At 49.0% G+C, this 28,000-nt stretch overlaps 12 protein-coding genes across 18 annotated transcripts in view; 8 read left to right on the top strand and 4 right to left on the bottom strand.

Moving 5' to 3' along the window:
- The first annotated feature begins 57 nt into the window (after nucleotides 1–57).
- Nucleotides 58–4,247, top strand: FOIG_05537 (uncharacterized protein). Of its 2 annotated transcripts, XM_031204173.1 has the most exons (4): nucleotides 58–662; nucleotides 732–862; nucleotides 910–3,707; nucleotides 3,776–4,247. In XM_031204173.1, the coding sequence occupies exons 1-3, from the start codon at nucleotides 587–589 to the stop codon at nucleotides 2,320–2,322; spliced, it is 1,620 nt and encodes a 539-aa protein (XP_031066002.1). In that variant the 5' UTR covers nucleotides 58–586; the 3' UTR covers nucleotides 2,323–3,707; nucleotides 3,776–4,247. The 2 variants fall into 2 exon arrangements, with proteins under 2 accessions (XP_031066002.1, XP_031066001.1); XM_031204172.1 differs by having other exon boundaries at nucleotides 910–4,247.
- FOIG_05536 (uncharacterized protein) lies at nucleotides 1,078–4,461 on the bottom strand. The gene is made up of 2 exons (XM_031204171.1): nucleotides 4,253–4,461; nucleotides 1,078–4,193 (listed from the first exon to the last, which is right to left on the bottom strand). The coding sequence occupies exons 1-2, from the start codon at nucleotides 4,332–4,334 to the stop codon at nucleotides 2,773–2,775; spliced, it is 1,503 nt and encodes a 500-aa protein (XP_031066000.1). The 5' UTR covers nucleotides 4,335–4,461; the 3' UTR covers nucleotides 1,078–2,772.
- A 46-nt stretch (nucleotides 4,462–4,507) lies between these two features.
- FOIG_05535 (DNA-directed RNA polymerase I, II, and III subunit RPABC2) lies at nucleotides 4,508–6,150 on the top strand. 3 transcript variants are annotated; one of them, XM_031204168.1, is made up of 4 exons: nucleotides 4,508–4,722; nucleotides 4,775–5,041; nucleotides 5,095–5,214; nucleotides 5,271–6,150. In XM_031204168.1, exons 1-4 carry the CDS (start codon nucleotides 4,682–4,684, stop codon nucleotides 5,305–5,307), a joined length of 465 nt encoding a protein of 154 aa, XP_031065997.1. In that variant the 5' UTR covers nucleotides 4,508–4,681; the 3' UTR covers nucleotides 5,308–6,150. The 3 variants fall into 3 exon arrangements, with proteins under 3 accessions (XP_031065997.1, XP_031065999.1, XP_031065998.1); XM_031204170.1 differs by having other exon boundaries at nucleotides 4,775–5,214; XM_031204169.1 differs by having other exon boundaries at nucleotides 4,508–5,041.
- Nucleotides 6,151–6,367: 217 nt separating this feature from the next.
- Nucleotides 6,368–7,536, top strand: FOIG_05534 (uncharacterized protein). Its single transcript, XM_031204167.1, has 2 exons — nucleotides 6,368–6,748; nucleotides 6,818–7,536. Exons 1-2 carry the CDS (start codon nucleotides 6,662–6,664, stop codon nucleotides 7,133–7,135), a joined length of 405 nt encoding a protein of 134 aa, XP_031065996.1. The 5' UTR covers nucleotides 6,368–6,661; the 3' UTR covers nucleotides 7,136–7,536.
- A 187-nt stretch (nucleotides 7,537–7,723) lies between these two features.
- FOIG_05533 (S-formylglutathione hydrolase) lies at nucleotides 7,724–9,188 on the top strand. Its single transcript, XM_031204166.1, has 3 exons — nucleotides 7,724–8,627; nucleotides 8,683–8,787; nucleotides 8,836–9,188. The coding sequence occupies exons 1-3, from the start codon at nucleotides 7,959–7,961 to the stop codon at nucleotides 8,917–8,919; spliced, it is 858 nt and encodes a 285-aa protein (XP_031065995.1). The 5' UTR covers nucleotides 7,724–7,958; the 3' UTR covers nucleotides 8,920–9,188.
- On the bottom strand, nucleotides 9,038–12,479 carry FOIG_05532 (uncharacterized protein). Its single transcript, XM_031204165.1, has 3 exons — nucleotides 11,119–12,479; nucleotides 9,820–11,061; nucleotides 9,038–9,770 (listed from the first exon to the last, which is right to left on the bottom strand). The coding sequence occupies exons 1-3, from the start codon at nucleotides 11,992–11,994 to the stop codon at nucleotides 9,351–9,353; spliced, it is 2,538 nt and encodes an 845-aa protein (XP_031065994.1). The 5' UTR covers nucleotides 11,995–12,479; the 3' UTR covers nucleotides 9,038–9,350.
- Nucleotides 12,480–13,005: 526 nt separating this feature from the next.
- Nucleotides 13,006–14,634, top strand: FOIG_05531 (uncharacterized protein). Of its 2 annotated transcripts, XM_031204163.1 has the most exons (3): nucleotides 13,006–13,311; nucleotides 13,379–13,814; nucleotides 13,868–14,634. In XM_031204163.1, exons 1-3 carry the CDS (start codon nucleotides 13,309–13,311, stop codon nucleotides 14,284–14,286), a joined length of 858 nt encoding a protein of 285 aa, XP_031065992.1. In that variant the 5' UTR covers nucleotides 13,006–13,308; the 3' UTR covers nucleotides 14,287–14,634. The 2 variants fall into 2 exon arrangements, with proteins under 2 accessions (XP_031065992.1, XP_031065993.1); XM_031204164.1 differs by lacking the exon at nucleotides 13,006–13,311 and having other exon boundaries at nucleotides 13,348–13,814.
- A 2,241-nt stretch (nucleotides 14,635–16,875) lies between these two features.
- On the top strand, nucleotides 16,876–20,623 carry FOIG_05530 (DnaJ like subfamily C member 7). Its single transcript, XM_031204162.1, has 3 exons — nucleotides 16,876–18,185; nucleotides 18,278–19,445; nucleotides 19,498–20,623. The coding sequence occupies exons 1-3, from the start codon at nucleotides 17,525–17,527 to the stop codon at nucleotides 19,760–19,762; spliced, it is 2,094 nt and encodes a 697-aa protein (XP_031065991.1). The 5' UTR covers nucleotides 16,876–17,524; the 3' UTR covers nucleotides 19,763–20,623.
- FOIG_05529 (uncharacterized protein) lies at nucleotides 20,324–21,355 on the bottom strand. The gene is made up of 3 exons (XM_031204161.1): nucleotides 21,224–21,355; nucleotides 21,071–21,173; nucleotides 20,324–21,019 (listed from the first exon to the last, which is right to left on the bottom strand). Exons 1-3 carry the CDS (start codon nucleotides 21,261–21,263, stop codon nucleotides 20,659–20,661), a joined length of 504 nt encoding a protein of 167 aa, XP_031065990.1. The 5' UTR covers nucleotides 21,264–21,355; the 3' UTR covers nucleotides 20,324–20,658.
- Nucleotides 21,356–22,627: 1,272 nt separating this feature from the next.
- Nucleotides 22,628–23,544, top strand: FOIG_05528 (uncharacterized protein; the record flags this gene model as incomplete). The annotated part of the gene is made up of 3 exons (XM_031204160.1): nucleotides 22,628–22,855; nucleotides 22,908–23,219; nucleotides 23,278–23,544. The coding sequence occupies 3 exons, from the start codon at nucleotides 22,628–22,630 to the stop codon at nucleotides 23,542–23,544; spliced, it is 807 nt and encodes a 268-aa protein (XP_031065989.1).
- Nucleotides 23,545–23,873: 329 nt separating this feature from the next.
- On the top strand, nucleotides 23,874–26,754 carry FOIG_05527 (uncharacterized protein; the record flags this gene model as incomplete). The annotated part of the gene is made up of 5 exons (XM_031204159.1): nucleotides 23,874–24,094; nucleotides 24,150–25,016; nucleotides 25,071–25,206; nucleotides 25,268–25,937; nucleotides 25,992–26,754. 5 exons carry the CDS (start codon nucleotides 23,874–23,876, stop codon nucleotides 26,255–26,257), a joined length of 2,160 nt encoding a protein of 719 aa, XP_031065988.1. The 3' UTR covers nucleotides 26,258–26,754.
- Nucleotides 26,755–26,888: 134 nt separating this feature from the next.
- The window catches only part of FOIG_05526 (uncharacterized protein), a 4,519-nt gene continuing 3,407 nt past the window's right edge, over nucleotides 26,889–28,000 (bottom strand). For all 3 annotated transcript variants that reach the window (XM_031204156.1, XM_031204157.1, XM_031204158.1), the window contains one exon: nucleotides 26,889–27,938. In XM_031204156.1, the coding sequence (XP_031065985.1) occupies nucleotides 27,258–27,938 (681 nt within the window). In that variant the 3' untranslated portion in view covers nucleotides 26,889–27,257. The remainder of the gene's footprint in view (nucleotides 27,939–28,000) is intronic.

Here is a 28,000-nt window from a genome sequence, read left to right as displayed (position 1 = left end):
AAGGGTTCCAAGGGGCTAATTATTTATAGCGTTGTAGTTTCTCTTCTCCTAGTTGAAGCACGAGGTTGAAATAGGAACTATCTTAAAGGAACAATTCCTCATGTTAGGGCCTAGACGTGGTTTCCTTGTTCTATCATGATCCATTTGTCGTCAGAGCCAGGCTAATGCGCATTAACAAAGCCCCATCCTTTTTGTCATTGACGCCTCTGCAAGGCCCTTGAAACTCACATTCAGCCTCAAACTTATTTCTCTTCTCTCTGTTGCGTGTAAAGCATTTTTATCAACCCCCTTTGTCCTTCTTCTTTGTTACTAAGGCTTTCGTTGTCATTGATTACTTGTGTCGAGCCCAGACTAACAAGGTCCCCGCTCACTGCGCTAAACAAAACCGCATCGATATTCCCCTGCTCGCTCGCTACGTCAGACCTAGAACAAAAAGATCTACAGCTTCTTTGCTCTTGCCTCTTTGCGCCCATCACAACCTCGACGTCAAGTCTCGATCCCTCTCGAAACTCACACTTAGCCTTGTCACCAGAGCTCGTTTCTAGGCGCAACATCAGTTCATACACAGACGATACACTTAAGCAGCATGGCCACATCCGTGGGCCAGAGCAGCCTCGACAATGATACTCGCGGCTGGATCATGTGTGTTGTCAGCGGCATTGGTGAGTTGCTCCTCATCTCCAAGACCCTCAATGCGCTTCCGGGGATACAATTCTAACAAATATCCTCAGCTTGCGTTGTTGGCGCCTCCATAGTATGCGTTGACGTTATCGTTCGACTATTTCCTGGCAAGAGAAACTTTCGCATCCAGGATAGCAACGTCTTCTTAGCTTGCTCCCTCAGCTTGAGTTTCGGTGTTATGGTACGGCCCTTCTGACAGCACCTATCTCTTCTGCTAACAAAGAACAGCTATTTTCCGCATTGTATAGTATGCTACCGGAGTCCAAAGAATATTTCCAGCAGGCCAAATGGTCTACTCAAGCTGCTGGCCTGGTTATGATGTCCTGCTTTGCTGGTGGTTTCATCGGCATTCAGGGAGTTTCGCGATTGCTTCACCAGTTCATGCCTACCCACGTCGTCGAATGCGATCATACACACGATGAAAATGCGACCAAAGACACCTCATGTCACCACGAGAGGAGACAGTCTCGTGCCCGTCGTCGACAATCTTCCCATCCGCCGCCTGAACAAGCACCTGTCAACAAGTCGCTTTCCAAATTAACCAACGGTACCGGACAAAATGCTGCGACCGAGTCTACACCTCTGCTGGAATCCACTTTGGATAGCCCAACACAACCTCTTAAGAGACAAGCGTCTGCCCGTGATGGAATGCGACGTCCTGCTAGTCCAACACGAAGCCGTACCACCACAGGACTTACGGATGGCTTCCCTGAGAGGAGGAAATCCATGCGAGAAGTTCACAAGCGAGTCATGTCCTTCGTACAAGATACAAAGTGCAATTGCGACGAGTCGAACTCCTGCTACGGATTCACAGACCCTTGTGGCCAAGAGTGCTTCAAGCATCTAAGTAGCCGAACCAGTCTACCGAGCAGACCTGGAAGACAAACCCAGATTCTGCGCACTACCACTGGATCATTCCTGAACCGCGCGCCTGAACATTCGCATGCTCACCACGATCATGAGCATGAGCATGAGCATGAGAATGGATGTGAAGACTCTGTTGAGCCCTTTGCGAGACCAACATATCGAACCAGCAGAGCCAAGTCGCGAGAGCCATTAGATCCGATAGTCCCGGAGGAACTCTCTGAACACGATAGCTCATGCTCATCTGCAGGAGACGACGAAGATGTCGAAGCTCAACATCATCACCACGTTCCAACAAATGCATTCTTGTCCATTGGCCTCCAGACCTCCATTGCCATTGCTCTGCACAAGTTTCCTGAAGGATTCATCACCTACGCTACCAACCACGTAAACCCATCTCTAGGTTTCAATGTTTTCATGGCACTATTTGTCCATAACATCACCGAAGGCTTCGCCATGTGTCTGCCGCTATACATGGCTCTGGGTTCTCGCTGGCGCGCCATGGCATGGTCGGCCTTTCTCGGTGGTCTTTCTCAGCCCATTGGCGCGGGCGTTGCGGCCCTATGGTTCAAGCTCGCCGATAAGACCAATATGCAACCCAATGCAGTTGCTTACGGATGTCTCTTTGCTGTCACTTCCGGCATTATGGTTAGTGTCGCATTGCAGTTGTTTGTGGAGAGTCTGAGTCTCAACCATAGCCGTAACCTCTGCATCTTCTTTGGCTTCCTTGGCATGGCTTTACTGGGATTCAGTAACGCTTTGGTGGGCTCTCACTAGTTGGCCAGCCTTGTACGAGTCATATAAATACTTAGCCAGTATCTTTTTATGCTGGACGGGCTCACGCTCTGACATTCGTTCCTGTCATTACTTGACTCCTTTTCTTGCGCGGTGTTGGTCTGGGGTGCAATTGGGCTTGTACTTGGGCTTCATTGGGAGGGGCATAAAATCATTTTGGGTTTCGGCATTCGGTATACAGATAGAAAGGAAAGAATTTCACTTATACGCAGGGACTGGGTACACTTGGTCAAACAACTTTATTTCTTTCATCATAGCCATTTCCCATCGCTTTTGTGACATTGCATTTCATTCTTCATACATCCTGACGGTGTCATGATAGCCAGCCGCTCATACGTTGACCACCGTCAAGGCCTTGCGGCCGGGTATCTATTTTATTTTTCACCTTTTAAAAAACCAGAACATTTTACCTCCACAAATGTCCTCTTTTCCTCAGAGATTACCAAGAGCGGGATCAATGAGAGGATCCTGGACTGTTGAATCTCTTGCCAGCAGAAGTATATTTGTCTCGTCCTCCGGCCAATCATCTCGAGGAGGACCATAGTCCATTGTAGCGGCAAAGATGTCATCCTCCGGCATGATACCGGACCAGTTTGTTGTGTTGGAGAAACTTCCATCGAAGAAGAACTGGGCAGGATCAAGCTGGTCTCCAGCTAGGATAAGAGATGGGTCAGTAGCCGGTGGGTGATACAGCTCAACATGTGCATCCCGGTCGTGGTAGCGAATGAAGGCTTCATGGCAGTGGGGACAAGTAATCGTTCGCTCTGCCTGGTTCGCAGCACCGGAGAGTTCATCGATAAGATTGATTTCTTGAGGCGGTTCAGGCTTCGAGAGCTTAGGGCGTTCGTGGCCGAGGTGCTTATATCGGATATGATCTTCTAGTCGACTCTTGGTACTAAACTTATCACCACAGCCTTGATCGTTTGTCCAGCCCTGTAGGCCAGAACTATTGAGGTCAACTTGGCCGCAAACGAAGCGGAATCCCTCATGCGCTGTACGAATATGGGCGTTGAGGTTGGACTTCTTAGTGAACTTCTTGGTGCATTCGTCGTATGGGCAGGCGATGTTCTTTCGATCCTCGACAGACTGGCCGGAATGGTGCATTTCGACATGTTTCTCCAGCTCCCATCGTGAGGCAGATTTGAATTCGCAGAAAATGCAGTTTTGATGCTCTTGGCGGATATGTGCCTGAAGCAGCACTTCAGTGGTGAATCCGACCCGCTGTTCTGTGCCATCGGGCATCCTCTTCAAATCGCATTCGCCGCACCAGAACTTTGCCTCGCCATGATCCTTATCACGGTGTCGCTTCAAGGCCGCCTTGGACTCAAAAGCATGACGGCACCCTTGCTCTGGGCATTGGAGTGCAGGTAAGCCCTGATGATCTTTTCGAACGTGCTTGCTCAATGTCTCCTTCTTTCTGAAACTCTGCCCACAGTCTTGGCAACGGAATCTCTCTTCGCCTTCGTGAACGGCCTGGTGTCGTTTAAGTCGAGTACCCGTCACAAAGCTCTTGCCGCAGCCTTCCTTTTGACAGACGTGTTTTCGCTCAAGAGTATGGACGGCTTTGATGTGCTGCTTCAAGTGCTTGTCCTCTATATAGTCCTTATCGCAACCATCATAAGGGCACTTAAATGGTCGAGAATTGGTGTGAGAATTGAGGTGATCTCGTAATCTGGCAGGTCGATTGAAGGTCTTGGGGCAACCAGGCCATGTGCAAGCAAGAGTTTTGAGATCCGAAGGAAATTTAGCCCGGGGAGTCGTAGCAGCAGTGTTCACCGTTTGTGGTGAATCAGGGTCCTGGGTGGAATATGGAGTATGAGCGCTAGTTAAGTCGTCCTCAGCATCATCAATATCTAAGTTCGCAATATCAGCAGATGCATCTTGAGAACAAAAGAATGGAACTAAGCCGTACATAAGTCATCTGGGCCTCCACGATAGAGTCTCTTGGCCGGAGGGACATCAAAGGCTGCCTCGGCAGCTTCTCGTTTACTCATAGTGCTGTCATGCCGAGGAGCCTTCAGTTTGTAAATGTCGAAGCAAGCTTGGAAGTGGCAGAATTGATTTCAATTTAAGGCGGTGACTATGAATTTTTGTGTGGGGATTACAGGGATGAGAGTCAAGAGCGATCCACCTGAAAGCTTCGCGCCGATATTCTTTGTCTAAAGGTGCGGAAGGTGCGCCGGAAAAACATCGGCCTAACCAGGTTTTACTTTGTTCTTCTCTAGAACTTTTTCCTAGGTTGACCTGGGCAATTCTAAAACCATACATTGCGAAAGCAACTCTGGACTAAGAACACTCTCACATTCATTCTTCATCAAGTCCATATTAAACGACATTTACGATGTCTGATTTCGGCGATGACGATGTTGGCGGCGCTGGCGGGTAAGTTGCTTCGCGATCTTTGCAGGCGCACGCGGATCTAACTCCTAGGCAGCGACGAGCCCATGTACGAGGAGGAGGAGATCACCGAGTACTACGACCCCGAGGTTCTCGAGGAGGAGGATGGTGACCAGCAACAAAACGGACAAGACCAGGATAATGTCGTAGTCTCGGGAGATCCTTCTGCCGCTGCCAACGCGCTGAAGGGCGGCGACAAGCTACTCAAAGACAAGAAGATTCCCGAGAACGAGCGAACTACCACACCCTACATGACCAAGTACGAGAGGGCACGCATCCTCGGTACACGCGCTCTGCAGATCAGGTCCGCATCACCTTGCTGAACTGCAGCAACTTCAGGAAACTAACTGGATGCAGCATGAATGCGCCTGTGCTAGTTGATCTGGAGGGCGAGACCGACCCCCTTCAAATTGCGATCAAGGAGATGCGGGAAAAGAAGATCCCCTTGATCGTGCGGCGATACATGCCCGATGGCTAGTAAGTGATGCTTGTTCAGGCAGCTCGAAGATGCCTTACTTACGCGTGTGGTACAGCTACGAGGATTGGACCTGCGAGGAACTGCTGCAGTAAGCAGCCTAAGGACTAGCACGTCGCGAAACAACCGATTGCCCCCGAGGCGTATATACCCATGCGACCCTCCTTAGATACAATCGAGCTGGAACGTTGTGTGCTCCCTTCTGGCTTGACATGTTGTATAGTGTATCAGGAGGTTAATTAATCATGTATAAGCGCGGCGTTTGAGATTGAGATTGATTTACACAGGAACTAGACAAAAAACAAGAAGGAAATCTACTTTGCTTCTGTGTCTTGGTGCACGAGTGTGTTGATTGTCTCTGACGCCGTCTTTGATGAAGACGGACAAAGAATCCCCAACAGCAACACTGTTGACGGATGCTCCAACGTCACATCGTTACCAATACGGATCTGTCCGGTAGAAGTCCATGAAAGAATGATGTCAAGTGGGAAATGGCAGATGGCTTGTTTTGGGTCTGATGGGCCGATTACGTCGGGCCAGATTGTGTTTCACTGAAACACCGGCGCGAGACATGACGGCATCTTCTGATGTTTGGACTCAACCTCAAATGCGCAGTGGCCTTTTATACGTCACAAAGTCTGATAAACAGTCAATCCAAGCAAGGGAGCATCCTCTCATACCACGCAATCTGGGCCTGACAGAGATTATCAACCTCAAATACAAAGACATGATTCCTGCAGCGTCTGTGGCTTCTTGCATATTTGAAAGGGTCCTCGCAGGTAGATGAATTGTCCAACCAACCACAGGTCCAGAATATTCTTTCCAGCCTCCGACGTTGTGCCACACTGATCCGGAAACGGGTGTTGGTAGGAAGGGAAAAGCCGTGACAGCCGTAGCTTTGCAGATCATGCAAGTAAAGTTTTCATGCAACCTTAGCCAACTTGGCTTTAATTCAGTTTGTTCTTTGCTGTGGTATCCAGGTAAGGTATCTAGACGTTTGGTGACAGGATGATCTCCCTCTTGGCGGGGACTTTCATGACGTCGGCGGATACGCACTCACTTGACTGATCCGAATTGAACTTGAGACGATGATGAAAGGTTACGTCTAGTGTTGATCGTACGAGTCGTTTTCTCTTATGCAGGAGGAATTAGACAAATTTGGTGAAGCTGTTGTGCTATTGGAAGCTTATTATCTTACTCCATTTCTTATAAGAGGTTGGTCGCACTTGTGGTGTTTTGAGGCTAGGAGGTTGGTATAACAGAAACAGCAAACAATTGGAAAGACCAACCGAGATTCATAACTTGCTTTGGGTATATATCTTACTCAAATCCAACCTCTGCTAAGAATCTTTCTGATTCATACTCTTTAATCTCAGACATTGACACTCGCCAATCTAACACTTTCGTTTCCACTGTCGTTATCAGCCGAGACGAGTCCCAACCGCTACAATGAAGTTCTTCACTGTTATTGCAACTATTATTTCTGCCGTCAGCATCTCTGCTGTGCCCATATTGAAGGAGCGGGCCGTCGGGGGTGTAAGTTGACTCTCTTCCCTACTGTACAGGTTATCTCTTTTATGTGGTATTGACACCTCATCACCGCAGGTCTTGATATGTACCGGTGCCAACTCCACAGGTACATGCACCCACGAGGTATACACACTTAACAAGTGCCATCAACTTTCCGAACCTTTCCTTCGCAACGTCACAACTTTTGCGCCCGATGGTGAATATTTCAACTGTTACCCCCGTACAACCGGCTGCAATGACACTTGTACGAGCCCTACGGGTTGCACAATAGGCCCGATCGATTTCGACTACAAATTCAAGTTCAATTTCACTCGTGTCGGCTGGCCCAAACTCTTCAACAGTTTTGACTGTTCACTAAAGAAGACCACAAAAGGCGAGGATATGTTCGATTAGGAGAAGATTAAAAGGATGGAGCAAGGAGAGCCAGTATGGGTACCTGGGTGGCTAAATGAGTTGACGAACACGATTGTTTTCGGTTGCATTTTTTTGGTCTTCTTCCTGCTGCGTTAAAGCGATCGATTATTCTTTTTTAGTATTACATTGGCATCGTCAACTTGGGGACGGAGCAATGGGCAACTCACCAGGCTACGGAGTATTTGGAGTTAGCGATAATAGCGATAGTTTTTTATTCTTTGGCAGTTAGTCAGGGCATGTACGCTGAGATAGATACAGCTCTAATGATTGACGATTATTATTATGAGATAAGACATGAAACAATCATACACTCATCCCAACTCGACGTCACATTCTGCCGTAGTACTAATGTATCCTGAGAAAATAAACCAGTCAAAGAGCATATCAAGTTCATCATAAATCATTACAAGATATCCTCATACTGCCTAAACCTTATTGTCACTTAGGACTTTAGTCATGAGTTTTCTGCTACCCCCTAGTGTATATATTGTTCTTATCTTGTCTCCGACCCGTGACACGGAGGAGGTTCCGTATTCCGGAGCCGGGGAGATAATTCGGCATTCGTCATGTTGATGAGGGCATCCGGGTACCGATGGTGGGGTTAAGGTTACCCCAGACCTCGCCATTGACTGGAAGCTTCCCCTCCTTGGGATAAAGCTCAGCTATTTCATAGCAACATAACCATACACTACTGAGATTTCTCCTCTTTCACTTTATCTTCTCTTTATTCTTGAAACTGTTTTCAACTTTATACCCCAATTGCTTCTGTCTAACCCAAGCAACCCTCAAATACAGTGACATCATGGCTTTCACTACAAATGCTACTATCAACAGCTTCGGCGGACGCTTCCTCAAGCTCTCCCACAAGTCCGCCGTCACCGGCACACCCATGAACGCAACTCTCTACCTCCCAGGCTCAGCATCATCTTCTAAGCCAGCTCCTCTTCTCATCTACCTCTCCGGCCTCACATGCACGCCCGACAACGTCACAGAGAAGGGTTTCCTTCACGCCCACGCCTCCAAGCTCGGTCTTGCTCTTCTCTACCCAGACACATCTCCCCGCGAGCTCGACTTGCCCGGTGAGCACGACTCATATGACTTTGGCAGCGGAGCGGGCTTCTACATCGATGCCAAGAAGGACCCTTACAGCAAGCACTACAAGATGGAGTCGTATATCACCAATGAGCTTCCCGACCTCATCTTCAAGGAGTTTAAGGAGATTGACTCCTCGCGAGTTTCTATCTCTGGCCACTCTATGGGTGGACATGGTGCACTGACTCTGTTCCTCAAGAACCCCGGCAAGTACAAGAGTGTCAGCGCCTGGGCTCCTATCTCCAACCCTTCTCAGTGCCCCTGGGGTGACAAGGCCTTCAAGGGTTACTTGGGTGAGGATAGGGAGGAGTGGAAGAAACACGATGCCACTGAGCTCATCAAGAGCTGGAAGGGCAACTTCCCTGCTCTCATTGATGTTGTAAGTTCCGAGCCTCTCTCTCGCCATTGTTAAATGCACCATGCTAATAGACCAGGGCACTGGTGACAACTTCTACAAACAGGGCCAACTTCTCCCCGAGAACCTCGAGAAGGCTGTCAAGGATGCCGGTATTGAGGGCTTGACTCTCCGCTACCAGGATGTAGGTATTTCTCATTCCCATCAAACGACAATGCTAACCCGTCTTCAGGGCTACGACCACTCTTACTTCTTCATCTCTACCTTCGGCGAAGACCACGTCAAGCACGCCGCCAAGGCTCTCGGACTCTTGTGACTACCACGCAGTGCGCTGTAAGAGGGTGAAACCAACAGTTCTTTGGCAAAAGTCGGTTGGATGTATTTACGGCGCCATTCTGGGTAAACGAATCAGGATGTGTACTCATGTTGTGTACATGAAATGCTCGAGTAGCAAATGTTCTCAATGATGCTATGGTCTGAACGATAGCTGAAAAGAGGTCGTAACTCTACCGACCAAGGAACCTAAAAGCAAGTTAAATAATATTACTCTTCCGATTTACATTGATTTTCGTATGTAACGTGCCATTACATTCGCCCAATGTCTTTGAAAAACGCCGCCTATATGAGTGCTGAAAGGTATATGATGCGAACCCAGACATGACACCTCCTGGAGAACCCGTCAAAGTTACTCCAACCCATAAATGAACTCCTACAAGCCCGCCCACACGTGAACTCCAATTCAAACGTTCAGCTTACTATCCTCTCCATTTCAGCGCTTATACCTTCCTTTTCAAGCTTTGCTTGCATCTCAGCATCCACCTCTCGACGTAGCCGCATATAAGCTAGCTTCTCAAAGCGGCTGAGACTCCTCCACCAATGCTGTCCAGCTTCATGATCGGATATACGCTCCAAGAGATCTGCTGTTCTCAGACGAACTTCGCGGTCCTTGTGGAATAGACCAAGAGCAAGGTAGAACAATCCAGCGTGCGACTCAGGGGCCACACTAAGCAGTAGGCAAATCTCATCGTACGTGTGGACGTGTTTGGAGATGGTGAGATAGATGTCTCTGCTCTGCGCGGGGGTCAAGCGTTGCATTCGTAAACGGTCGTGAAGATGGGCCAAGTCAAGGCCCTTCAGGGGCCTGATGGTATATATCTGTGCCAAATCCTGCGAAATGTTAGCTTTAGTCGTCCCTATTTTTAGTGCAGTATCTTACTTGGATGAAGCTGTAATAACTCCGAGTGTTGCGCCATCCTTCGATTCTTGTCACATTACCAGCAAGCTCTTTATGCTTAGCTGTATCATCCGCCCAGACATAACCATGCCCATTAGCTCCTGGTGGCATCAAGTCTTGATCTTCACCTCCAATGTACAAGGCACTAGCTCCATAAACGCTTTCCTCGAATTTGGCTGCGATTTGAGTGAACTTGCCGACCCAGTCGCGCCACTTTGCTCGGATCACACGTTCGCCATGTCTCGCAGCTATGCTCCTAAGAACATCAGCCATGAAGGCATTGTCACCCGTATAGTCCTGGCTTGTATTCGTGGTACCGCTTGCAATGGCCGCGAAAGCTGCATTTTGTTGCTGGAAGTACAGCAGACCCTCTGTGACAGGGGCAGGGTCGATCTTTGTACTGATCTTGACCCTTCCACTTGGTAAATCGCACAAAACGTCCCACCACTCGGGGTGAAGCTCGAAGGTCGGATTCGTTACACCAGCGATAAAACCGGGTACGTTGAGCAGGTCGTCGATTTTGGTCAAGTCGGTGTAAGGAAAAGCATGTCGTGTAAACCCACGAAGTATACCACCCGATGCCAACGCACACGCGGCTAAGACAGCTTCTGCGACCTCGCCTGAGGGCATGTTGTACCCTAGAAAGATGATTCTCTTTTGGGTCAAGAGCGCATTTGCCAGCACAATGATGGGGTGCGTATTGACTCCGTTCGTTGTGAGGTGAGGGTGCAGCGCAAATGGTTGGGGCGATTTCTGATGAGAATCTGAAAAGTTTTGAATGAGTTTTATGAGTGAAAAGTCACCAACGGTTTCTGGCATGACAGCAACAGGCACTTTGATAGGTATTGGTATGCCCTTGTACATGACCTTGCTCTCAAACTCATGCGTGTCGCGGGGAACAGAGTAAATCGACTGGCCGCCCTCAACATGGGCCTTTGTACCAGCTCTTGAGATACCAGTCAGTTTTGTCGGACTCCTTGTCGCATCCAATGACTGATCTGCTGCCTCCTCGCGCTGGTCTTCGGCTATCCGCATTTGAATCATCTGTTCGAATTTCTCCACAAAGAGATCCCTGTTGTCACTTGCTTGTAATAAGTGGCGCTCAAGAAGACTGAGTTTAGGCATGAGAGACAAATCCATGGCGTTTACTGAATCGTATAGCATGGCCAATGTCTCTGGAACAGGTGCTTTGAAGTATTCTTCCAGAGCCAATAGTAACAGTGGCTATTGAAACGGTTAGCAAGTGCACGAGCACAAGAATCATGTGTTAAGGCTACTTGCCTTGTAAATATGCAAGAAGGGGTGCCGCGTGCAGATGGCCATGGCCTTGACAATGGCCCCTCTCTTGACCGACTTGTCATGTTTGGTATTGACCAGATTAAGCACATAAATTAGGGGAGGGCCCTCTCCGCCCTCAGGTTCGCTATCAGTAGATTCGGTGTCGTCTTCATCATCGTCCTCCCATTCGTCCTCTGGTAGATCCTCTTCGTTTTCTTCATCCTCCTCGTCTATTATACCAGCTGCTCTATCACGCCTCCTCTTGCGCCTTTGCTTTCGATTTTCCTTAACTTTGCGCTCCTCATCCTCCTCTTCCTGACTTGTATCCTTGTGAAGAAAGAAGATTGTCCAGTCCTGGTTGCGGGCGTGGGCTTGATCGGGCAACATGAGCTCTGCCAGCATATTTTCGTCTCCCGTGATCGCAACCGGGTATTGATGCTCCATGACGGGACCTCGATCGATATCGAAAGATGCGACAAGGATGTATTCGACATGGTTTTCTGTGGAGCTTCGCGGGTATTGCGAGCGAAGCTTTCTCGATGGTCGTGCATGAGGGTTGATCCTTCGAGGAGCGGAAAGTGATGAATGCTGCGAGGACAGACCCGTCGAAGGCGTCTTTGACTGCGAATTGGGATCGGAAATGCGATCGATCTCTGGGCCAGGAGGAAGAGGCGACCTCGAGGGAGGCGGCGAGGCCTGTGACATTTGCGATTCGGGGCGCGAAGAGTGAAACGAAGCCAGGGAGGTTCTTCGGTTGGAGACTGAAGCATTGGAGAAATTGCTGAGGCTATGTTTATGACCGTGACCGTGGTGGTTGTTTGCGCTGTTGCTGGTTGTTTTGGTCAAGAATGGCAACGTTGACTGGAACGAAGAAGCCATAATGGAGGAGACGAGACAAGACAATGCAATGCAAGACAAGCTAAGACAGTGCCGAAGGCGGATTGAGGCCGGGGTTCCGAGACACGAAACACGAAACACGAGTCCCTCACGATTTAGAACCCTCGTAGGTTCCGGATCGGGTGATGTTGCGCTGCGTTGCGTTTCGTTTTCGAGCTCGGGGAGTCCGAGAGGGTTGAGTGAAAGGATGCGGTGAATGCATGCAATGTAATGCAAGGCAGTGGGATCGACGCTCTGCTCTGCTTTGTTCCACTTTGGACGTTACAGTACCTGAAGTAGTTGACAGAATTAAACAATTCTCCTCGATCGAAAGCAGCTGTGATAGTATGTACAGCACCAGCCAGTACCACCTGTTATCGAATATGTAACAGAACTAGAAACAGCTTTAAAGACAGTGTTGTAACCGAGACATGTTCCCGCCACAAAGTACAAGTGGGCGTCAACTTGCGCAACGAGGCTTGACTTCCTTGTAGGTGGGGACAGATGAAGATGGAAGTATCCAGCAAGTCAATTAATTATCCGACGATAAATCAATTTGCTGTGTATTTGAGTAAAGTGGTGTTTTGAAATAAAAAAGATACTAGACAAAGGGTTCAATCACCTACCAACTCCCTCCCTACCCATTCTATCCACTACGTCGGGTCCAACCTTTCTCCCCCTCATTCCCATTTTAATAGTTGCTAGCCCCTGAAACTGAAAGCGGTTGGTCAAGTCTAAGAGCAGCGCAAATATGTTTTCGGCTGACCTCTTTAATTGAGATTTCTTCTGATCGCAATATCATCTCTATCAAGTTATTGGATCTTTACCATTCAATAGAAAATGTTCAAGCTGAAAAAGTGTCAGCAGAGCACAAACCTCGTCCACTCAAAATGCTCCCCACTAAGAAAAAGGGTCGTCTCGTTCCCTTGCGTCCCCTGAATTGCAGCTTTCAGCTTGTGGTTGGAGCACACCCCCATGCTCGTTAGCGCCATGCGAGTGCCATGACCCTCCAATCTTGGCTTTCACATGTGGCTCAACTCTTCGTGGCACAATTCGTGGCGTTTATCATGCATCTCCGTGGGAACCACTTTCATTGTTTACTTTGGATCACACCTCGTTAAAGCGCATTACAACCTCAATTCTTTCCCAATGACGACAACGGTTATCTATATCCATCCCACGGCCAATTGATCATTTCCACGATACGTTCTATCTTAATTTTCACTTATCAACGTCAAATTATCGCCTTTCTCTTCCTCGTCTTCTCACAAACCTGTTTATTGTCCATCTCCGCTCGCCGGACCCACGTTGAGCACAATGGTACTTCTTCCATGACGGAGAATCCCTGACAAGTGACGCCCGTCCCAGCTAACGCCGTTGTTTTCAGTCTGTGCCGGTAACATACAAGCCCTCTCCTCTGGGCTATGGCTCTTCACCTACTCGAAGCTCTCCATTTCGTCGCGCCGAATCACCTGCATCGCCCTCTCCCCTAAGACACACTACACCCACCGGATCACCGACAAAGGCAGGACCTTTCGGCTCGACTTCGCGCTTTGCTAGACCAACAACTCCCACAAGCACACAACCCAGCTGGACACCAAAGGCCAAGACACCTGTTAGAGACGAGATGAATTCTTCGCCCTCGCGTATGTCTCCGGTGCCCCCAAGGACCCCAGTGTCAAAGTCGCTTGGCAATGGTAATGCGCTATCGCAACTGCAAGCAACCCAAGTCCGAACATTGCGAGATGCTTTCCAGATCATGGACCGAGATTGCGATGGTGTTGTAAACCGCGAGGATGTTACGGATATGCTCAACCAGCTGGGTATGAACAACTAAAGTGATGGATGAGATAACACTAGCTGACAATTTCGATAGGCCTGCCTTCAAACCCAGCCGACGTATCCAAGTTCTTTCCTCCATCAACACCCCAGACGATCACCCTCGCAGTATTCCTCAGCTCGCTTGCCGACGCACTTGCAGCACTTTCACCAAGCGCTGAGCTGCTGTCTGCCTTCTCTGCCTTTGACGACGATGACAGCGGCCAGGTCGACTTGGTCGAGCTGCGAAAAGCACTTCTTGATACAGCACCCGAGCCCGGGGAGAAGGCTCTAACTGCCAGTGAAGTTGATAAGATCATGAATGGTTTCACTGGACGACGAGCTTTCAACCGCAATATGAACGCTCATCTTGGTGCCAAGAGAGGCGAGGTGTTCAAGTACCAGGAATTTGTTGGCTCTATCATGGGCTCCAACAACGGTTCGGATAACCAGTCTCATGATAATGGAGATGATTAAGTTTGTTTGTAAAGCATATCTTCTCTGCAGTGACAAGCTCGTTCAAATGCAAGTCGTTCAGTTCGAGGCAGTTAGGTGTTGGTGCCGTCGATATCAACTCACATTTCCTCTAGCGCAGCTCTGAGGATACCCAAGGGTACCATAAGGTTTGTGGGGCACAGAGTTTGGCAGGAGTCAGTGTAGCTATTTCGGGTTTACTTTATGTAACTTTATGGCGGCTTTTGTAACGGAAAAGGGTGCTCGGCTGGATGGGTATGGTTTATGGTTGGGATAGCACTTGGTAACAGCATAGGACATCGAATGAGAACACGATTAATTACTCAATATTGAGACTTCTTATTCCAAGAGTATAGCATTGGCTTTTGACTCCATTCTTAAAAACATTCAATGAGGACTCGGCTTACCCTCATAGCTTCATGGCCAACTATAACCCTCTCCAGACAGAAGGGGGTTCAAGACTGGGGATTCTGACGCTCTCAGTAGAGCTCGGGATTTCAGGGTACGGCATATTGCCCGAACAACTAAACAGCGACTTGACAGTGTGGTTTCTCAACCATTTGACATTCTACGCATACAGTTGAGAGGATATCCCTCCTGAAGGTTGTTGGTGATGGACACGATAGGGCGTCGCCATCAGTCGAACAACAGCGCGGGATTCTCATTGGACTTGAAATCTTAAACAACTCGCTTACCTCCCATTCAAACAGTTTAGGGCTATGTGAGCACGAAGAATGTAAAGAACGAATACAGCTTCGGGACATAGCCTTTCCATCTGCTAAGGTTACACCGTGAATGAGGAGCAAGAAAGACGATGAGGATCTCGAAAATATCGAGAATATATTATATGAGCAGCCAATGCGAGACCTAAAACGGAGTATCCCTAGATGTGGATTTGTGTTACCTCTTGAGTGACACGGTTTTGTATAGTATAAATGTCAGTGTCCTCGGCTACGCGGACATTTCCTGCCAGGTTAACACTGTCCATCTTGAGACTCTTACTTTGTGTCATGTCAATCCGTAGCAAACATTGATATTACTATCGTTGTGTAATGTTAGGCGTTTTCCGAAGTGGTACAGCATTCCGCCAGGACGATTTGGTTGCTTGTGGAAGAATTACGTTAATGATAGATGACAGAACATTTATGTTGATACAGATCAGATTAGTAAAGACAATAAGAAAGGTACTCTAGATTCATTGTTGATTTCTGTAAGGCAATCAGTAAGACATCTGGAGGCATCCGGCCATCTGATCCGTATAAAACAAATGTGTTGGACGATGGATGCCTACCTAGCTTGCTGTGTCTGCGTATAGACAAATGCAGCCCCGGATCCATATCCGTGGACTGCAATGATTTGCAGCCAAGCGAAACAAGCCCCTCAAGGATGCAAGAGCAGGCAATCGACCCGCCACCTCTTCTTGACTGAGATGGAGACTGGTGAGACTGCAGGAAAGTGACTGGCGTTGGGCAGTTTGGCGAGGACCAGGAAAGCCTTGTGAGAACGCCTAAAAGCAACCTGTAAGAATCGAGGATGGCTGGAGAAACGTTGTCAAGGGTCCTGGGCCCCACTGAACCTTCTAGAAGAGATGACGTTTGGATAAGCGCAAGTCCTCGATATTAGGTTAGTCATTTGCGGGCCGGGGCCTGACCACGGACACTAAAACGATTAGTTGAGTTTACGCGGGGTGAGACGTTGACAGCTGCAAATTAACTGACGGATTATTTTGTCTATCTCTTTGTTTTTCTTCTGTGCCTTGGTCTTGAGTTGTGACATTCTGTCATTGATCGGTGATTGCGGAGCCTGTCATTTGGGCAATGCTGTAAAGACAAGTTTTGATCCTTCTGATGCTGTCATAGGCGGTAGTTTGAGATTGATGGACTATTCCCAACCTCTTGTACGGACTAGCTTGGTTGGCTCAACGTCAATGAGGACAACTCACTACTAACATGCAGAATTAGACTCAAGAACCCCTATCATATTTTCTGTCAATTGAATTGTCATTACACATGGTCCTTGCTTAATTGGTTCTGATCTGTGGTCCGGTATAATTCCAGACAGACAAGGTCCCTTCCGCGGTGGGGGTTGAAAGCGCGTGGCGACCAGGCATATTGAATGGGTTGAATTGAAATCTGTCACTGTCACTGTCACTGGGGAACGAAGTACAAGATACTCGCACAGCAGGCAAACATATCCTGTGTTGCCAAAGTCTCCGAGAACCGATGGAATGAAATGACAGTCTTACACTGACATTGACGTGATTCCGGCAGTACGATACACAATTTTATTTTATTCTCATTAGATTTATTCAGGCCAGACCAGGCTATGTCTCAGTGGTCAACCTAACTTAAACGCTCAGGCTCCCGTGGTGAGCCGGCAACCACAGACACCTGCAGAACCCAGCCTTTTTTTACATTTGGAGTGATCCGACAGGCTGAGATTTGGAAAACGGGTTACTGCACTAGGAAATCAGGCAGTTGCGTCGATTTTGACACATAGTCCTATCTATCCTAGTTCGGGCTTTTGGCCTCTGTCGAGAGCGGCTGATAAATCTGCTGGGCTGGGTTGGGATTGACATGGCCGTTGTCGCTTGTCACTCGTCACTTGTCACTGTCATAGCCCGGTTCGCTCATCTCATATTAACTGAAGGACTCAAACTAATTAGCAGCTGAATGCTGGTTCAGGCTGTGCTCTGCGTATTGGTTCAACAAGGGTTCTTTTCCTTCATCATCTCATCACTTTCCTCTTCCCTGCCCCCGACTTGTTTTTTTGTTTTCTCTGGATCACCTTTTTGTCATCTGCTTGAGTTTTGTTCTCATCTGCTTGTCATTTTGTGACTCTTTTACTTCTTCCTTATCTCTGTATTCCTAGGAACCTATGCTTTGACTCTTCATCATCTATCATCACTGCTCCGGTCCTCCTCCGTCTGTCTAGTAAGGTATTCGGCATTCCCACCACACTTAACTTGACTCGACCCCTTTTAGGCTCAGAGCCGCACGACCGTTCCCGGAGCCACCAGTAATAAAGTCCAGTCCAGTCCAGTCCAGCCAGGAACTGGAAGTCGACCGGCCCCGAAAAAAAAAAAACTCGGTTTTTTCCTTAACGCCCGTTTAGGGCATCGACTCGGTCAAGTAAAGTATCCGGCATAAGCTTGTTACGGGGATTCTTGGGGATTCTTCCATCCCGTCTACCTAAAAGTATTAGTTTTCTATCTGTCTGAACCAAACTTTGTTTGGCTCAAATGAAGAACTTCTTTGGTAGCGGCAAGAAGCCAACGTCCTCCTCCACTCCTCCTCCTCCTCTTTCCTCTACTAGGAAATCCGCCACTTTCGAGGAGCGCGATCGTGAGAACCACGATCCGGCGGAACAACCTCCCGCATACTCGGAGCCTTCTTCTCCAGCGAGAGCCAAGTCGCCTTCAAAGTCTTCAAAGAGACTATCTCGGCCCGCTTCTTACGCCGCCGAGTCCACAAAATCTTCCTCGCGTTCTTCTAGACTGTCGAGGCAATCTACCGACCCGGGCCATTCTCACTCCCATTCTTCCTCTCGTCGGCACAAATACGAGCCCGATACGCATCCGCTCAACCTCCCTCCCGAAGAACGAAAGCGATTATCCGCTCTCGCCGCTGCAATGAACGGTAACTCCATGGATGTCGACAGCGAGCCTGTTAATGGCGCTCGTTCAACTACTCCTCCCAACCCGAAAGCCCAGACCAACTTTTCCGTCCCTATTCCCAACGGCTCCAGTCATGATGACGGCGCCCCTCCGCCACCTCCTCATAAATCCAACCCTGGAAGCCCGACAATTACGCCTGAGGAAGATGCTGAAGCCTACAAGGCTGCTGGTAACCGATTCTTCAAGGAGAAGAATTACTACAAGGCTATCGAGCAGTACAGCAAAGGTATGCATCGCCACCTGCCGTCAGGCTCTTCTTATTGCCAGGACTTTTCAGCCTGGCTGAATGCATCTCCAAATGCTGACACCCAATCGCAGCTGTCGACCTGTTCCCCTTCTCCGCTACTTATCTAGGCAACCGAGCTGCTGCTTATATGTCTAATGGCCAATATGAGCATGCTCTTGAAGACTGCTCCAGGGCTGCCGATTATGATCCTCAGAATGCGAAGATTCTTCTACGCTTGGCCCGTATCTATACTGCTATGGGCCGACCAGAGGAAGCCATGACAACCTTCAACCGCATTGACCCCCCACCATCTGCTAAGGACATGGCCCCTGCCAAGGAGATGTTGCATCATATTCAGTCTGCCCGTGATATTCTTGCACGCGGATCTGGATCTGGCATGTCCATGGTGCTTCATGCTCTTGACCTGGCTGAACGCGGCCTGGGTCCTGGTGTCAGCAAGCCCCGCAAGTGGCAGCTCATGCGTGGAGAGGCTTATCTATTAATGGGACGGGAAAACTCATTGGGAGAGGCGCAAAACATTGCTATGAACCTCCTCCGAAACAACAGCCAGGACCCTGAGGCTCTTGTTCTCCGAGGACGTGTTCTCTATGGTCAGGGCGAGAACGATAAGGCTATCCAGTTCTTCCGCATGGCTATCAACTGTGATCCTGATTTCCGTGATGCTGTCAAGTGGCTCAGAATTGTCCAAAGACTTGACCGCATGAAGGAGGAGGGCAATACCGACTTCAAGGCAGGTCGTCTACAACAAGCCATCGAGAAGTATACCAATGCTCTGGATATTGACCCTTCCAATAAGAGCATGAACTCGAAGCTGTTGCAGAACCGGGCACAATGCAAGATCAAGCTCAAGCAGTACGACGATGCCATCGCTGACTGTGAGCGGGCCATTAACCTTGACCCTGGTTACACAAAGGCCCGCAAGACCAAGGCCAATGCTTTGGGTGGTGCCGAGAGGTGGGAAGACGCTGTTAAGGAGTGGAAGGCCATCCAGGAGCTCGATCCAGAGGACCGTACCATCATGCGAGAAATCCGCAAGGCGGAGCTTGAGCTCAAGAAGGCTCAACGCAAGGACTACTATAAGATCGTTGGCGTTGAGAAGACCGCTACAGGTGACGAGATCAAGAAGGCTTATCGCAAGATGGCTGTTAAGCTCCACCCTGACAAGAACCCTGGCGACCCTCACGCCGAGGAGAAGTTCAAGGACTTGCAGGAGGCTTACGAGTGCTTGAGCGACCCTCAGTAAGTAATCTCTAAAACCTACCGGCAAGATAAGTTACTAACACCACTTCAGGAAGCGTGCTGCTTACGACAACGGCGATGATCTTATGGATCCCAACGACATGTTCGGTGGCGGCGGCATGGGAGGAGGTATGGGCGGCATCGACCCGGAAATCCTCTTCAGCATGATGGGCCAGCAGGGTGGTTTCGGCGGCGGTGGTTTCCGATCTGCTGGAGGCTTCCCCGGCGGTGGTGGCGGCGGCGGCGCCCACTTTAACTTTGGTGGTGCTGACCCCAGACAGCGTGGAGGATTCCCCGGCGGTTTCAACTTTTCATGACCAGCCGGCGCGGATGATGACGATGACGACCTATGGGATAGTGAGGATGAGGATGCGGACTTATATGACGAAGAAGACGAGGATGAGGATGGCGAAGAAGAGGAAAACGACGACTATGCAACCACCAGCGATGAGGACTTCCACCCACAGCCCCCCCGGAACAGTAAGCTCCGAGATGATCTTGAACAGCGCCGAGATGCCCATGGCCGGCTGGTAGATGCCGTACGACGATACGGCAAGTTCTTCATGGCGGCAGCTGTCTTGCTCCCTTGGCAAGTGGTGATCCTCATTTTGACGCTGGTTGGTTCAGCATATATATGCATGAAGCACATTCCACTCTTTGGCAGGAAAAAGCCGTTATCGTTGTGAACGGCTAGCACTTATACTGGGCACTTTTCACTCATCCTATGCCACACAACATACCATTGGGGCGTTTATTTTAGGGATAGACATCAATGAATGCAGAGCAATGCTAGAGGTTAGCGAGTTGCTTGTTATTAGGGTTTGAAGGCCTGGGATGGTCGCGGACCCTTTAGATCGGTTCCTGGGGTGTTTCACGCATATAATGTCACATCTTGGCATAATAGATGGTTGTCGGCAAAAGTTCTGCTCATGCCACGCATTTATGAAGATCTCAATGCTAATGATCCTTGTCATTGTGTGAGCTTGCTTGTCAATGTTGATATAAACTCCTCATGGCAGCTGTCGACGACAAATATTGAATCACGGCATTTAACGCTGCTGGCACCAGAAATATTGCATTAAGTTGCGCGGCATTACGCTCGCTTGGGGTATCATAGAATCCGCGGTGCCGTAACCGCAACCGCTTGAAATAAACATGCTCGTAGCCTGAGCAACATGGTGAATGATCATGGTCATCCAATTTTGGCAACCTCTCAAGCAGCAGACGACGAGGCATGGTTGGTAGCATTGCCATTCTGTTGCGGCTGCTCACCATTTCTCCTTCCAGGTGGCACGCCTCCAGTGGCCTCGACGACCTGGGCCACATCGTCGCGCAACTCGGGCATGGCCGTGGTGATGTTCTCCGCCAAGATGTCGCGAAAGGTTCCAAAGGCGTTGAGTTTGCCGCGCATAAGCTGGTTCCCTCGACGCACGAGCTCAACGAATTCTCGGGTGTAAATATCTGGGTTACGGCCGTGCTCGACATACTCGACAAGTTCTGGGGGCACTGAAGGCAAGTTGTTTGGGGGAGAGGCGGAGGAGTGAACAGTGCGAAGGGAGTCGGAGAGGGTTTTGCTGTATATTCTTAGTTGGGGTTTCAAAGGGGAGAGTGAGAAGAGATGTTACATTTCGTTGATGAGAACTTCTCTACTGGATCGGCCGACAGAGTCGTAAGTTGAGACTTGTACCATTATTTGGTATAGATCTTGGATGATGTCCTTGAGCTGTTCTACGAGGGGGTTAACGCACGTTGACGATTCGGAATATCATGATACCTACGCTCAAGGGCATTGTGGTCTACGCGATCGACAGGTGCCATGGTGAAGGTGTCGTGAGTATGGATTGGACGAGCCTTGGCGGGTTAGAGATATGATACTCTGAATGCTATGCGACGCTTTGTCTAAGGTTACCTTAAGCTCCATGAATAAAGTGCAGGGCGGACTAATTACTACTCCGGATCCCTGCTTGGGACGGGAAGTGGGGTATGGAAAGGTGGGGTGGGCAGGTGGGGTATCAACTCTTATCAGTGACATGAGCCTCTTGCAACGACATCAAGCTACCTTACGAGAAACAACTGCCCACTCATTGATCACTATCTCCTCTGTGAAGTGCCAAAGCCTCCACATTTTAGAACGCGAAGGACAAAAGACATTTTAACTCCATTCACCGTCCAATAGCCTGCAACTTCCCGCGTAAATTTTCAGTCTCAAAGAGTGGCCGATTCTCACCGCCGGCATGCGAGCCAGTTTGTCCAGGATGAGCATATTATCAATGAATGTAGCAAAGTATTGGCTTCAGTACTGTTTCTCAGGTTGTAAAGACCTGGAAAATGGACCCTTTCATCTTTTGTAGCTTGAATATGGGGCAAGCTGCATATACACGAGGTAGACACTCAGATGTTGGACACGCTGACACTGCAGGATACCATCATTCTAATGCCACTTGTTCATTTCATGACTGTGGACAAGTCCATGGGTAAACGTCTCAGTGAAATGTTTGCTTTGTGGAGGTCACAACACCCCTACCATGCATGAATGTGACAATCGGGAATTTGGTATAGTGCCTGCAGCTTGCCGTCGGGGAGAGCACCGTCTGATCCGAGCAATGAATTCCATTTCCATGAGTCGTTCTATTGGTAGATCTTAATTAGTTATAGTATTTCTAGTGAAGACAAGCCAACGCTCCGTCGACTTCGCGTTTCCCGTAAGACAAGCTCCATCAGATATCACTTTGTGGACATGTTAGCTGCGGACTCTAAAATAGACATGAGGATGCAGGGTCTTTGTTCATTCAACGACATGGCTGAGCCATGTCATGGAAGCCGGCAGCATGCTGTTTGAGGTTAATGGATGACTGATATCAGAGTCTCAAAGAACATTTCTGCTTTAGTGTATTGAGTCCCCGGTATAAGTTGAATGGTATGCCCCTGAGTCTCCTGGTCACTAGATATCATCTTGCTGCTGAGCAATAGCCAATCACTAATAACATTGTCTGGACCAACGCTATATCTTCATCGGTCATCTTACCTATCGATCGTTCATCGCAGCCCCTATCTGTCTCTAGGACGCCGTCATGGCCACTGCGTCGGATCAAATTCTGGACTCGAAAACTGTGTTTCCACATAGCTATCGGGAAGGAGTTAAATGTATTGGCTTCGCAAGGTCACAAGGTCGCCCCTGTAACATGGTCATAGGTGTCGCCAAAGTGAGGGAGCATGAGCACCTCATGATGCGGTTGAACAGTGTTCCCTTGGAGCAGCGGGCTGACCATCCACGCCTAGAAGAGGCTGTGAGACTCCTTCTGTGCCATCACCACAAGCACACTGATTTCGATAAGGAGCTAGAGGATGCTTCGCAGAAGTTTCAAGATGCAGCGGAGGCGGCGAAGGAAGCAGAGGCGGCCCGAATCAAGGTATGTAACTGTCCTGTTCACGTTATCGTGCTTGACTCTTAACATGAACCAGCGGGAGAAGCCCGCTCCCCAGAAGCGGCCCGGCATTCTTCGGAAGACAACCGTCCAGTTCTTCACTCCATTTCCGCTTCCTGTGACTCGTCGAGGAGCCGAGTTAGCCGAAGGATCTGCCGCGAACTCGGGGAGATCTGGGCGCCGGCTTCAAGCCAGAGACATCCCTTCTGAGTCTGGGTCTGAGTTTGAGTCTGACTCGGACTCAGAGAGCGATAGTAGTGACGATGATGATGTTCATCCCCTGAAGGCTTTGAAACGGTACGACTCCAAGTGGAAGGCAATAGAGAAATCTGGGTTGGAAGAAGGGCTTGTAAGTAACAGACTATGCTCTTGTTTCTATAGCACGACTAACGATAACTTCATCATAGCCTGTGGTAGACCAAGTGCTGTGGCCCGTGGCTTCAGGCAAGCACCAAGATGTCAACAAGGAAGCGGTCGCTACGTTCTTCAATAATGTTGCAGATGAGCATGACAAGACCGGTTGTAGGGCGATATCCTCGCATGAACGCATGCGTTGGTACTCTAGAAATATCAAGGACACCTTTGGCCGAGACGTCTATGAAGGAATCCTGAAGAAGGAGTTGAAAATGATTTCTTCAGCTGCAAAGGAGTTCAGGAAGCTATACTCGCAGTAGTGTGAATGTGGCTTGGTACTCTGTGGCAGTTGAGTATTAATGGGTTCTGGCTTATGTTTCTTTTCTCTGGACGGGTATTACATAAAAATACAATACATGCTACTTAGGGCGGGCGGTCTAGGTCTGCTCAGTGGGAGTCTGCGTTTCCTTTCCGGCTGCTGAAGCGGGTTCCCGTTCCATCGTACTATTCCTACATCTACATCCGTGGCCGACCAAGATGAGCAGTCTTTAGAACTTCTCAAATATGCCATAATTTCTCACCTTTTATATTCCATTTCTTGTCATTTTTTGTATGCCTGGCGGCTTAGTTCCTCGACCATACTTTGAAGATGTCAGGCCAGAACAATTCCGAGAGTGATCCAACACTCGGCGATGCACTCGCGCAGGATGAGATAATCATAGATGCCGTTCCCGCCGAAAAGAAAGAAGAGAGAAAGGGAATACCTACGCTGGACCAAATTGCACCAAGATGCGTCATGAGTACTGGGCTCACAGCTCAGAACCCCCGCTTGACGGCCCAAGAGTCATTCTGCGAGCTACTCCGTTGGTGGTAAGTCACAGTAATATCTAAGCCTGATCACTGAAGCTGACATGACTTGTTATAGGAAAGACAGAATCATCGAGTCTTTTGGCTTGCAGCTGACCGACTTTAACGTCGCCATGGAAAAGCGTGGAAACCCTCCCGATGCAAAGATCCCCGCGGAGTTCGCTTTCACTGCGCAAGATGGATCTGGAAAACCGCTTGGTTATATTCACTTCATGAACAGCAGAGATGGCAAGGGCGGCACCGTTACAGTCGCCGTACGAGACGTGACTCTGCAGCCGAAGATGGTACTCCCTGACGTCGAGCCCCCCAAGGAACCCCGAGATGTTCGATTCACCCACCGTCCAGAGCTCGGCTTGGGAAGAGCCGTTCTCAACTTTTTAGGAGCCGGTACAAACCATGGTGTCACCTGCAGAACGGGTAGTTACAAATACAAGTTCAACTTTGACCCAGATGGCGGGCTCAAGGCCTTTCTTACAGCCATGAACCAAGACAAAATCAACGAGTTTCGACGATCTACAGTCCCACAGGGCAGCCGATATGTCCCGTTTCAGCCGCATCCGAAAACTGACACCATCTTCACCATCGGCGCTGACAGTAACGCACTAGGGAGAGGCGGGCGAGGCAGATACATATACCGTTCGAAGGTCACCCCCAAAGAGTTCAACACGTGGTGCGAACCCGCCTTGTTTCTACAGGAAATCAAGGATGATTATATCGTCAAGACTGAGATGGGTGATCTGATCCTCGATTCCAAGCTTCGTGGCAAAATCTACCTCAAAGGTTTTCTCCTGAGTGACACGACCCGCAGGGGTTATGCCAGCTTGTCGGAGAGGCCGCTCAGATTCGGTTACAACATCCTCTACGGAACTCCAAATGAGAAGATGAAGCACATGAGTTCGCTTGAGGAAGAGTGTCAAGCTATCATGTCCATCTAGGATCTGGCGTTGAAGCAGAGACCTCATCTCGTGGGGCACCTCAGCAGCTTGCTCGACGACTGGGGCTGGGGAGATGTTGAGCTGGCGGCACAATTCATCAAGAGAGACACCATCTTTCTTCTCGGAGATTATCTATTTCTTGATCGCTCAAAGTGGTACTATCCCACCAGCTCAAGGCCGGTGTGTCCTGGATTGCTAAGGCTTTCGGCTTGGTATGTGCTTGCTAACAATCCTTGAATAGAACCCCGAATACGAAATCAATCTCCCGAACTTTGGTCGACAGGCAGTAGAATTGCCAGACTCGTACTGGTCTATCTTGAAGCCCTACAACACGTTCTATAGAAAGTTGTACAATCATATTCCTCGATTGCTTAAAGAAGAGCCAGTTTCTATACCTGATACTCAATTCGCCGTATTTGTCGACAAGGCTCTTCAGTCCTGTCTATTTGCATGTAAACATACAGAAACTCTCCGCGTCATGTTTTTCGACGCACTACGGTTTCCTCATTGGACTATTTTAGTTGACGATGATGTCGTCAGAGTACCCAACAAGTGGCTCGATCGGAGAAATTTGGGGCTGAGCTTTGACGTTCTGAGAGATGCGTCACTGGCGGATTTGATGGTGGCAATTCCGAGCATCCTGTTTCATTTCGTCCTCAAGCAGGTCGTCATTGGCAAAGAGTCCTTTGACCGACAAAAAGCCATTGCGAGACGGAGGTTGCTGGACTATACACGAGAAGAGCTTCACTCTAAGGTGCTGAATCTGAACTTTGAGACTGGTTCAGGGGCAAACTTAGCAAATGTCTCCTGGGAGGCTACGTTTTCCCCACGGAGTGGTTCAAACTATCATGTCCAGCTGCACCAGACAGAAACATGTTCGGATCACCGGAACGCTGTTCTCGTTCGAGACAGTTGGTCAACCCCTTTCCCCTTCACTGGGAAAGCAAAAGCTAACAGATAGATAGTCCTCCCCACAAGTCCAACCTGCATCAAGGATACATGCCACATCTCGGAGGTGTATATCACAAAGGAGTTCCGACGATACTGCATCAAAGATTGCCTTTTGGGGCAGGAATATTTCGGTATCGTCTATAACCCCGATGAACCTCTATCCATTCCCCTCGTCACAAGTACTTTCACGGTACCGCTGGACGTGAGCACCACCGATGATCATGATGTTGAAATGGCATTGGAGGGACTCGAAGATCTACAAAGCCAACCATCTTTTTGAACGCCACCAGTCGCTCACTTCTACCTACACTAGAGATTTCTTCGTGACTGAGGGTATACACAAAAGATCATCGGGTTTATATATAATCCAAGCTAGAAGAAGCAAGAAACTTGGGACGTACTCTAAACGAAAAAGAAAAAAGAAGAAAAAAAGACTTAGTTAAGTTCAGTATTGTGTAGGGGGAGTCTGGACTAATTCTTTCTAGCACCTTGGTTTAAGGTTAGAGCTTCTCTTGCTCTCTGGGGCGAGGTTATTTGAACCTCAGACATGGACAGGCGTGGACAGAGCTTTGGTGAGATTAGGGAGGTTGGGCGATGGCCACGGTACAGACAAAAGGGGTATTTCTAGAAGATCTTCGTTGGATCTTGGCAAGAAAGATTAAGGTTGGAGGTTCATTTGTTCTCACATGCGTTCAGAGCATCTTCGAAATGACCATTAATAGAACATAAAGGCGTCAAGCCTCAACGCCTTTCCAGCCTTTCGATTTATAGTACGGGTTGTCAAACTAAGGTTTCCGGGTGAACTTAATCGTCCTTAAGTCTAAGCTTATACTTTAAGCCATTGTCGTATTCAGTAGTGATCGCCATGAATAGTCATGGCCAGGTACCACAAGGAAGCATTAGAGAAGGCATAGATAGTCCAACGACACGTCTCCAGATTAACTACATATCCTATCCTATCCTATCCTATCTCGTGCCCTCCCATATATCATCATATAAGCCAAGAGATCAATATATACATTAGAAGTGAAGATAAGGAATAACAAACCACCCTCTTCCGCGACATTAAATACACCAAAATAAGCATCCTCCCAATTCTACCTCGCCATGTCCTGCAAAGGAGTGTACGTATGCGATTCCAACGGCTCGCGATGAATTAAATAGTCTGTGCTCTGCTGCCAGGGACAAGCGATTTTTACGAGAAGTAAAGGGGTAAAAAAGAATAAAACAAGAACCAATCCGGCGGCGCTATTGGGTTTGAGTTAAATGACTCATGCTTTTTAGATGAGAGCGACGGCACCGAGGATACCAGCCATGAAGGCAAAGACGGGAGCCTTTTTGGCGGCGGCAGCGCCAGTAGCAACGGGTTTAGGGGCGATGGTGGGAGTGGCAGGGACGGTGACCTCAGGCTGGGTGACGACCTCGGTCTCGGGAGCCTGGACAGTGGTGGGCTGAGGAGCGACAGTCTCGTAGACGGTACCGCCACCTACGGTGTGGTAAATCTTGGAGTACTGGGTGACGACCTCGCCCTTGCCAATGGTCTTGACAATGGTCTCGACAGCGGGCACGGTAGTGGCAACCTTTTCGACGATGACAGAAGTGGAAGTGATAACGTTGGTGATAACCTCACCCTCAACGGTCTTGGTGACAGTGACGGGATAAACCTCGTACTTGGTGTGGTAGACAACATCTGTCTCGTGCTTGGTAACATCGGGCTTCTTGACCTGGTCGTATACGGTGGTGTGGACCTTCTCAACAACGTACTCAGTAGAGGTGTAGACCTTGGTGATGACCTCGCCGGCAATAGTGTTGGTGACGGTGACTGGGTAGACATTGGTCTTGGTGTGGTAGACAACATCGGTCTCAAACTTGGTCACATCGGGCTGCTTAACGTGCTCGTAGTCAGTGGACTTGACGACCTCCTCGATGACGCTGGTGGTTGTGTATGTCTGAGTGACAACCTCACCGGCGATGGTCTTGGTGACTGTCACGGGGCAGACAGTAGTTCGTGTCCTGTAAACAA

The sequence above is a fragment of the Fusarium odoratissimum genome, assembly GCF_000260195.1.
Source record: "Fusarium odoratissimum NRRL 54006 unplaced genomic scaffold supercont1.7, whole genome shotgun sequence".
In the NCBI taxonomy this organism is placed as follows: Eukaryota; Fungi; Ascomycota; class Sordariomycetes; order Hypocreales; family Nectriaceae; genus Fusarium; species Fusarium odoratissimum.
Note: the sequence above shows the minus strand (reverse complement) of the source record. Positions and strands in the feature narration are given on the sequence as shown.

What these genes read in the sequence shown, in the direction of transcription:
- FOIG_05537 (XM_031204173.1), top strand. Translation starts at nt 587, where the DNA reads ATGGCCACATCCGTGGGCCAGAGCAGCCTCGACAATGATACTCGCGGC. An exon ending in GTGTGTTGTCAGCGGCATTG is followed by an intron (nt 663 to 731) that starts GTGAGTTGCTCC and finishes AAATATCCTCAG; the next exon opens with CTTGCGTTGTTGGCGCCTCC. An exon ending in GCTTGAGTTTCGGTGTTATG is followed by an intron (nt 863 to 909) that starts GTACGGCCCTTC and finishes AACAAAGAACAG; the next exon opens with CTATTTTCCGCATTGTATAG.
- FOIG_05536 (XM_031204171.1), bottom strand. Translation starts at nt 4,334, where the DNA reads ATGAGTAAACGAGAAGCTGCCGAGGCAGCCTTTGATGTCCCTCCGGCC. An exon ending in TGGAGGCCCAGATGACTTAT is followed by an intron (nt 4,194 to 4,252) that starts GTACGGCTTAGT and finishes TTGCGAACTTAG; the next exon opens with ATATTGATGATGCTGAGGAC.
- FOIG_05535 (XM_031204168.1), top strand. Translation starts at nt 4,682, where the DNA reads ATGTCTGATTTCGGCGATGACGATGTTGGCGGCGCTGGCGG. An exon ending in GATGTTGGCGGCGCTGGCGG is followed by an intron (nt 4,723 to 4,774) that starts GTAAGTTGCTTC and finishes ACTCCTAGGCAG; the next exon opens with CGACGAGCCCATGTACGAGG. An exon ending in CGATACATGCCCGATGGCTA is followed by an intron (nt 5,215 to 5,270) that starts GTAAGTGATGCT and finishes CGTGTGGTACAG; the next exon opens with CTACGAGGATTGGACCTGCG.
- FOIG_05534 (XM_031204167.1), top strand. Translation starts at nt 6,662, where the DNA reads ATGAAGTTCTTCACTGTTATTGCAACTATTATTTCTGCCGTCAGCATC. An exon ending in AGGAGCGGGCCGTCGGGGGT is followed by an intron (nt 6,749 to 6,817) that starts GTAAGTTGACTC and finishes TCATCACCGCAG; the next exon opens with GTCTTGATATGTACCGGTGC.
- FOIG_05533 (XM_031204166.1), top strand. Translation starts at nt 7,959, where the DNA reads ATGGCTTTCACTACAAATGCTACTATCAACAGCTTCGGCGGACGCTTC. An exon ending in TCCCTGCTCTCATTGATGTT is followed by an intron (nt 8,628 to 8,682) that starts GTAAGTTCCGAG and finishes CTAATAGACCAG; the next exon opens with GGCACTGGTGACAACTTCTA. An exon ending in TGACTCTCCGCTACCAGGAT is followed by an intron (nt 8,788 to 8,835) that starts GTAGGTATTTCT and finishes ACCCGTCTTCAG; the next exon opens with GGCTACGACCACTCTTACTT.
- FOIG_05532 (XM_031204165.1), bottom strand. Translation starts at nt 11,994, where the DNA reads ATGGCTTCTTCGTTCCAGTCAACGTTGCCATTCTTGACCAAAACAACC. An exon ending in CCTTCTTGCATATTTACAAG is followed by an intron (nt 11,062 to 11,118) that starts GCAAGTAGCCTT and finishes CCGTTTCAATAG; the next exon opens with CCACTGTTACTATTGGCTCT. An exon ending in GTTATTACAGCTTCATCCAA is followed by an intron (nt 9,771 to 9,819) that starts GTAAGATACTGC and finishes AACATTTCGCAG; the next exon opens with GATTTGGCACAGATATATAC.
- FOIG_05531 (XM_031204163.1), top strand. An exon ending in GGATATGCTCAACCAGCTGG is followed by an intron (nt 13,815 to 13,867) that starts GTATGAACAACT and finishes CAATTTCGATAG; the next exon opens with GCCTGCCTTCAAACCCAGCC.
- FOIG_05530 (XM_031204162.1), top strand. Translation starts at nt 17,525, where the DNA reads ATGAAGAACTTCTTTGGTAGCGGCAAGAAGCCAACGTCCTCCTCCACT. An exon ending in TATCGAGCAGTACAGCAAAG is followed by an intron (nt 18,186 to 18,277) that starts GTATGCATCGCC and finishes ACCCAATCGCAG; the next exon opens with CTGTCGACCTGTTCCCCTTC. An exon ending in GAGTGCTTGAGCGACCCTCA is followed by an intron (nt 19,446 to 19,497) that starts GTAAGTAATCTC and finishes ACACCACTTCAG; the next exon opens with GAAGCGTGCTGCTTACGACA.
- FOIG_05529 (XM_031204161.1), bottom strand. Translation starts at nt 21,263, where the DNA reads ATGGCACCTGTCGATCGCGTAGACCACAATGCCCTTGAGC. An exon ending in AGACCACAATGCCCTTGAGC is followed by an intron (nt 21,174 to 21,223) that starts GTAGGTATCATG and finishes ACCCCCTCGTAG; the next exon opens with AACAGCTCAAGGACATCATC. An exon ending in GAAGTTCTCATCAACGAAAT is followed by an intron (nt 21,020 to 21,070) that starts GTAACATCTCTT and finishes AAGAATATACAG; the next exon opens with CAAAACCCTCTCCGACTCCC.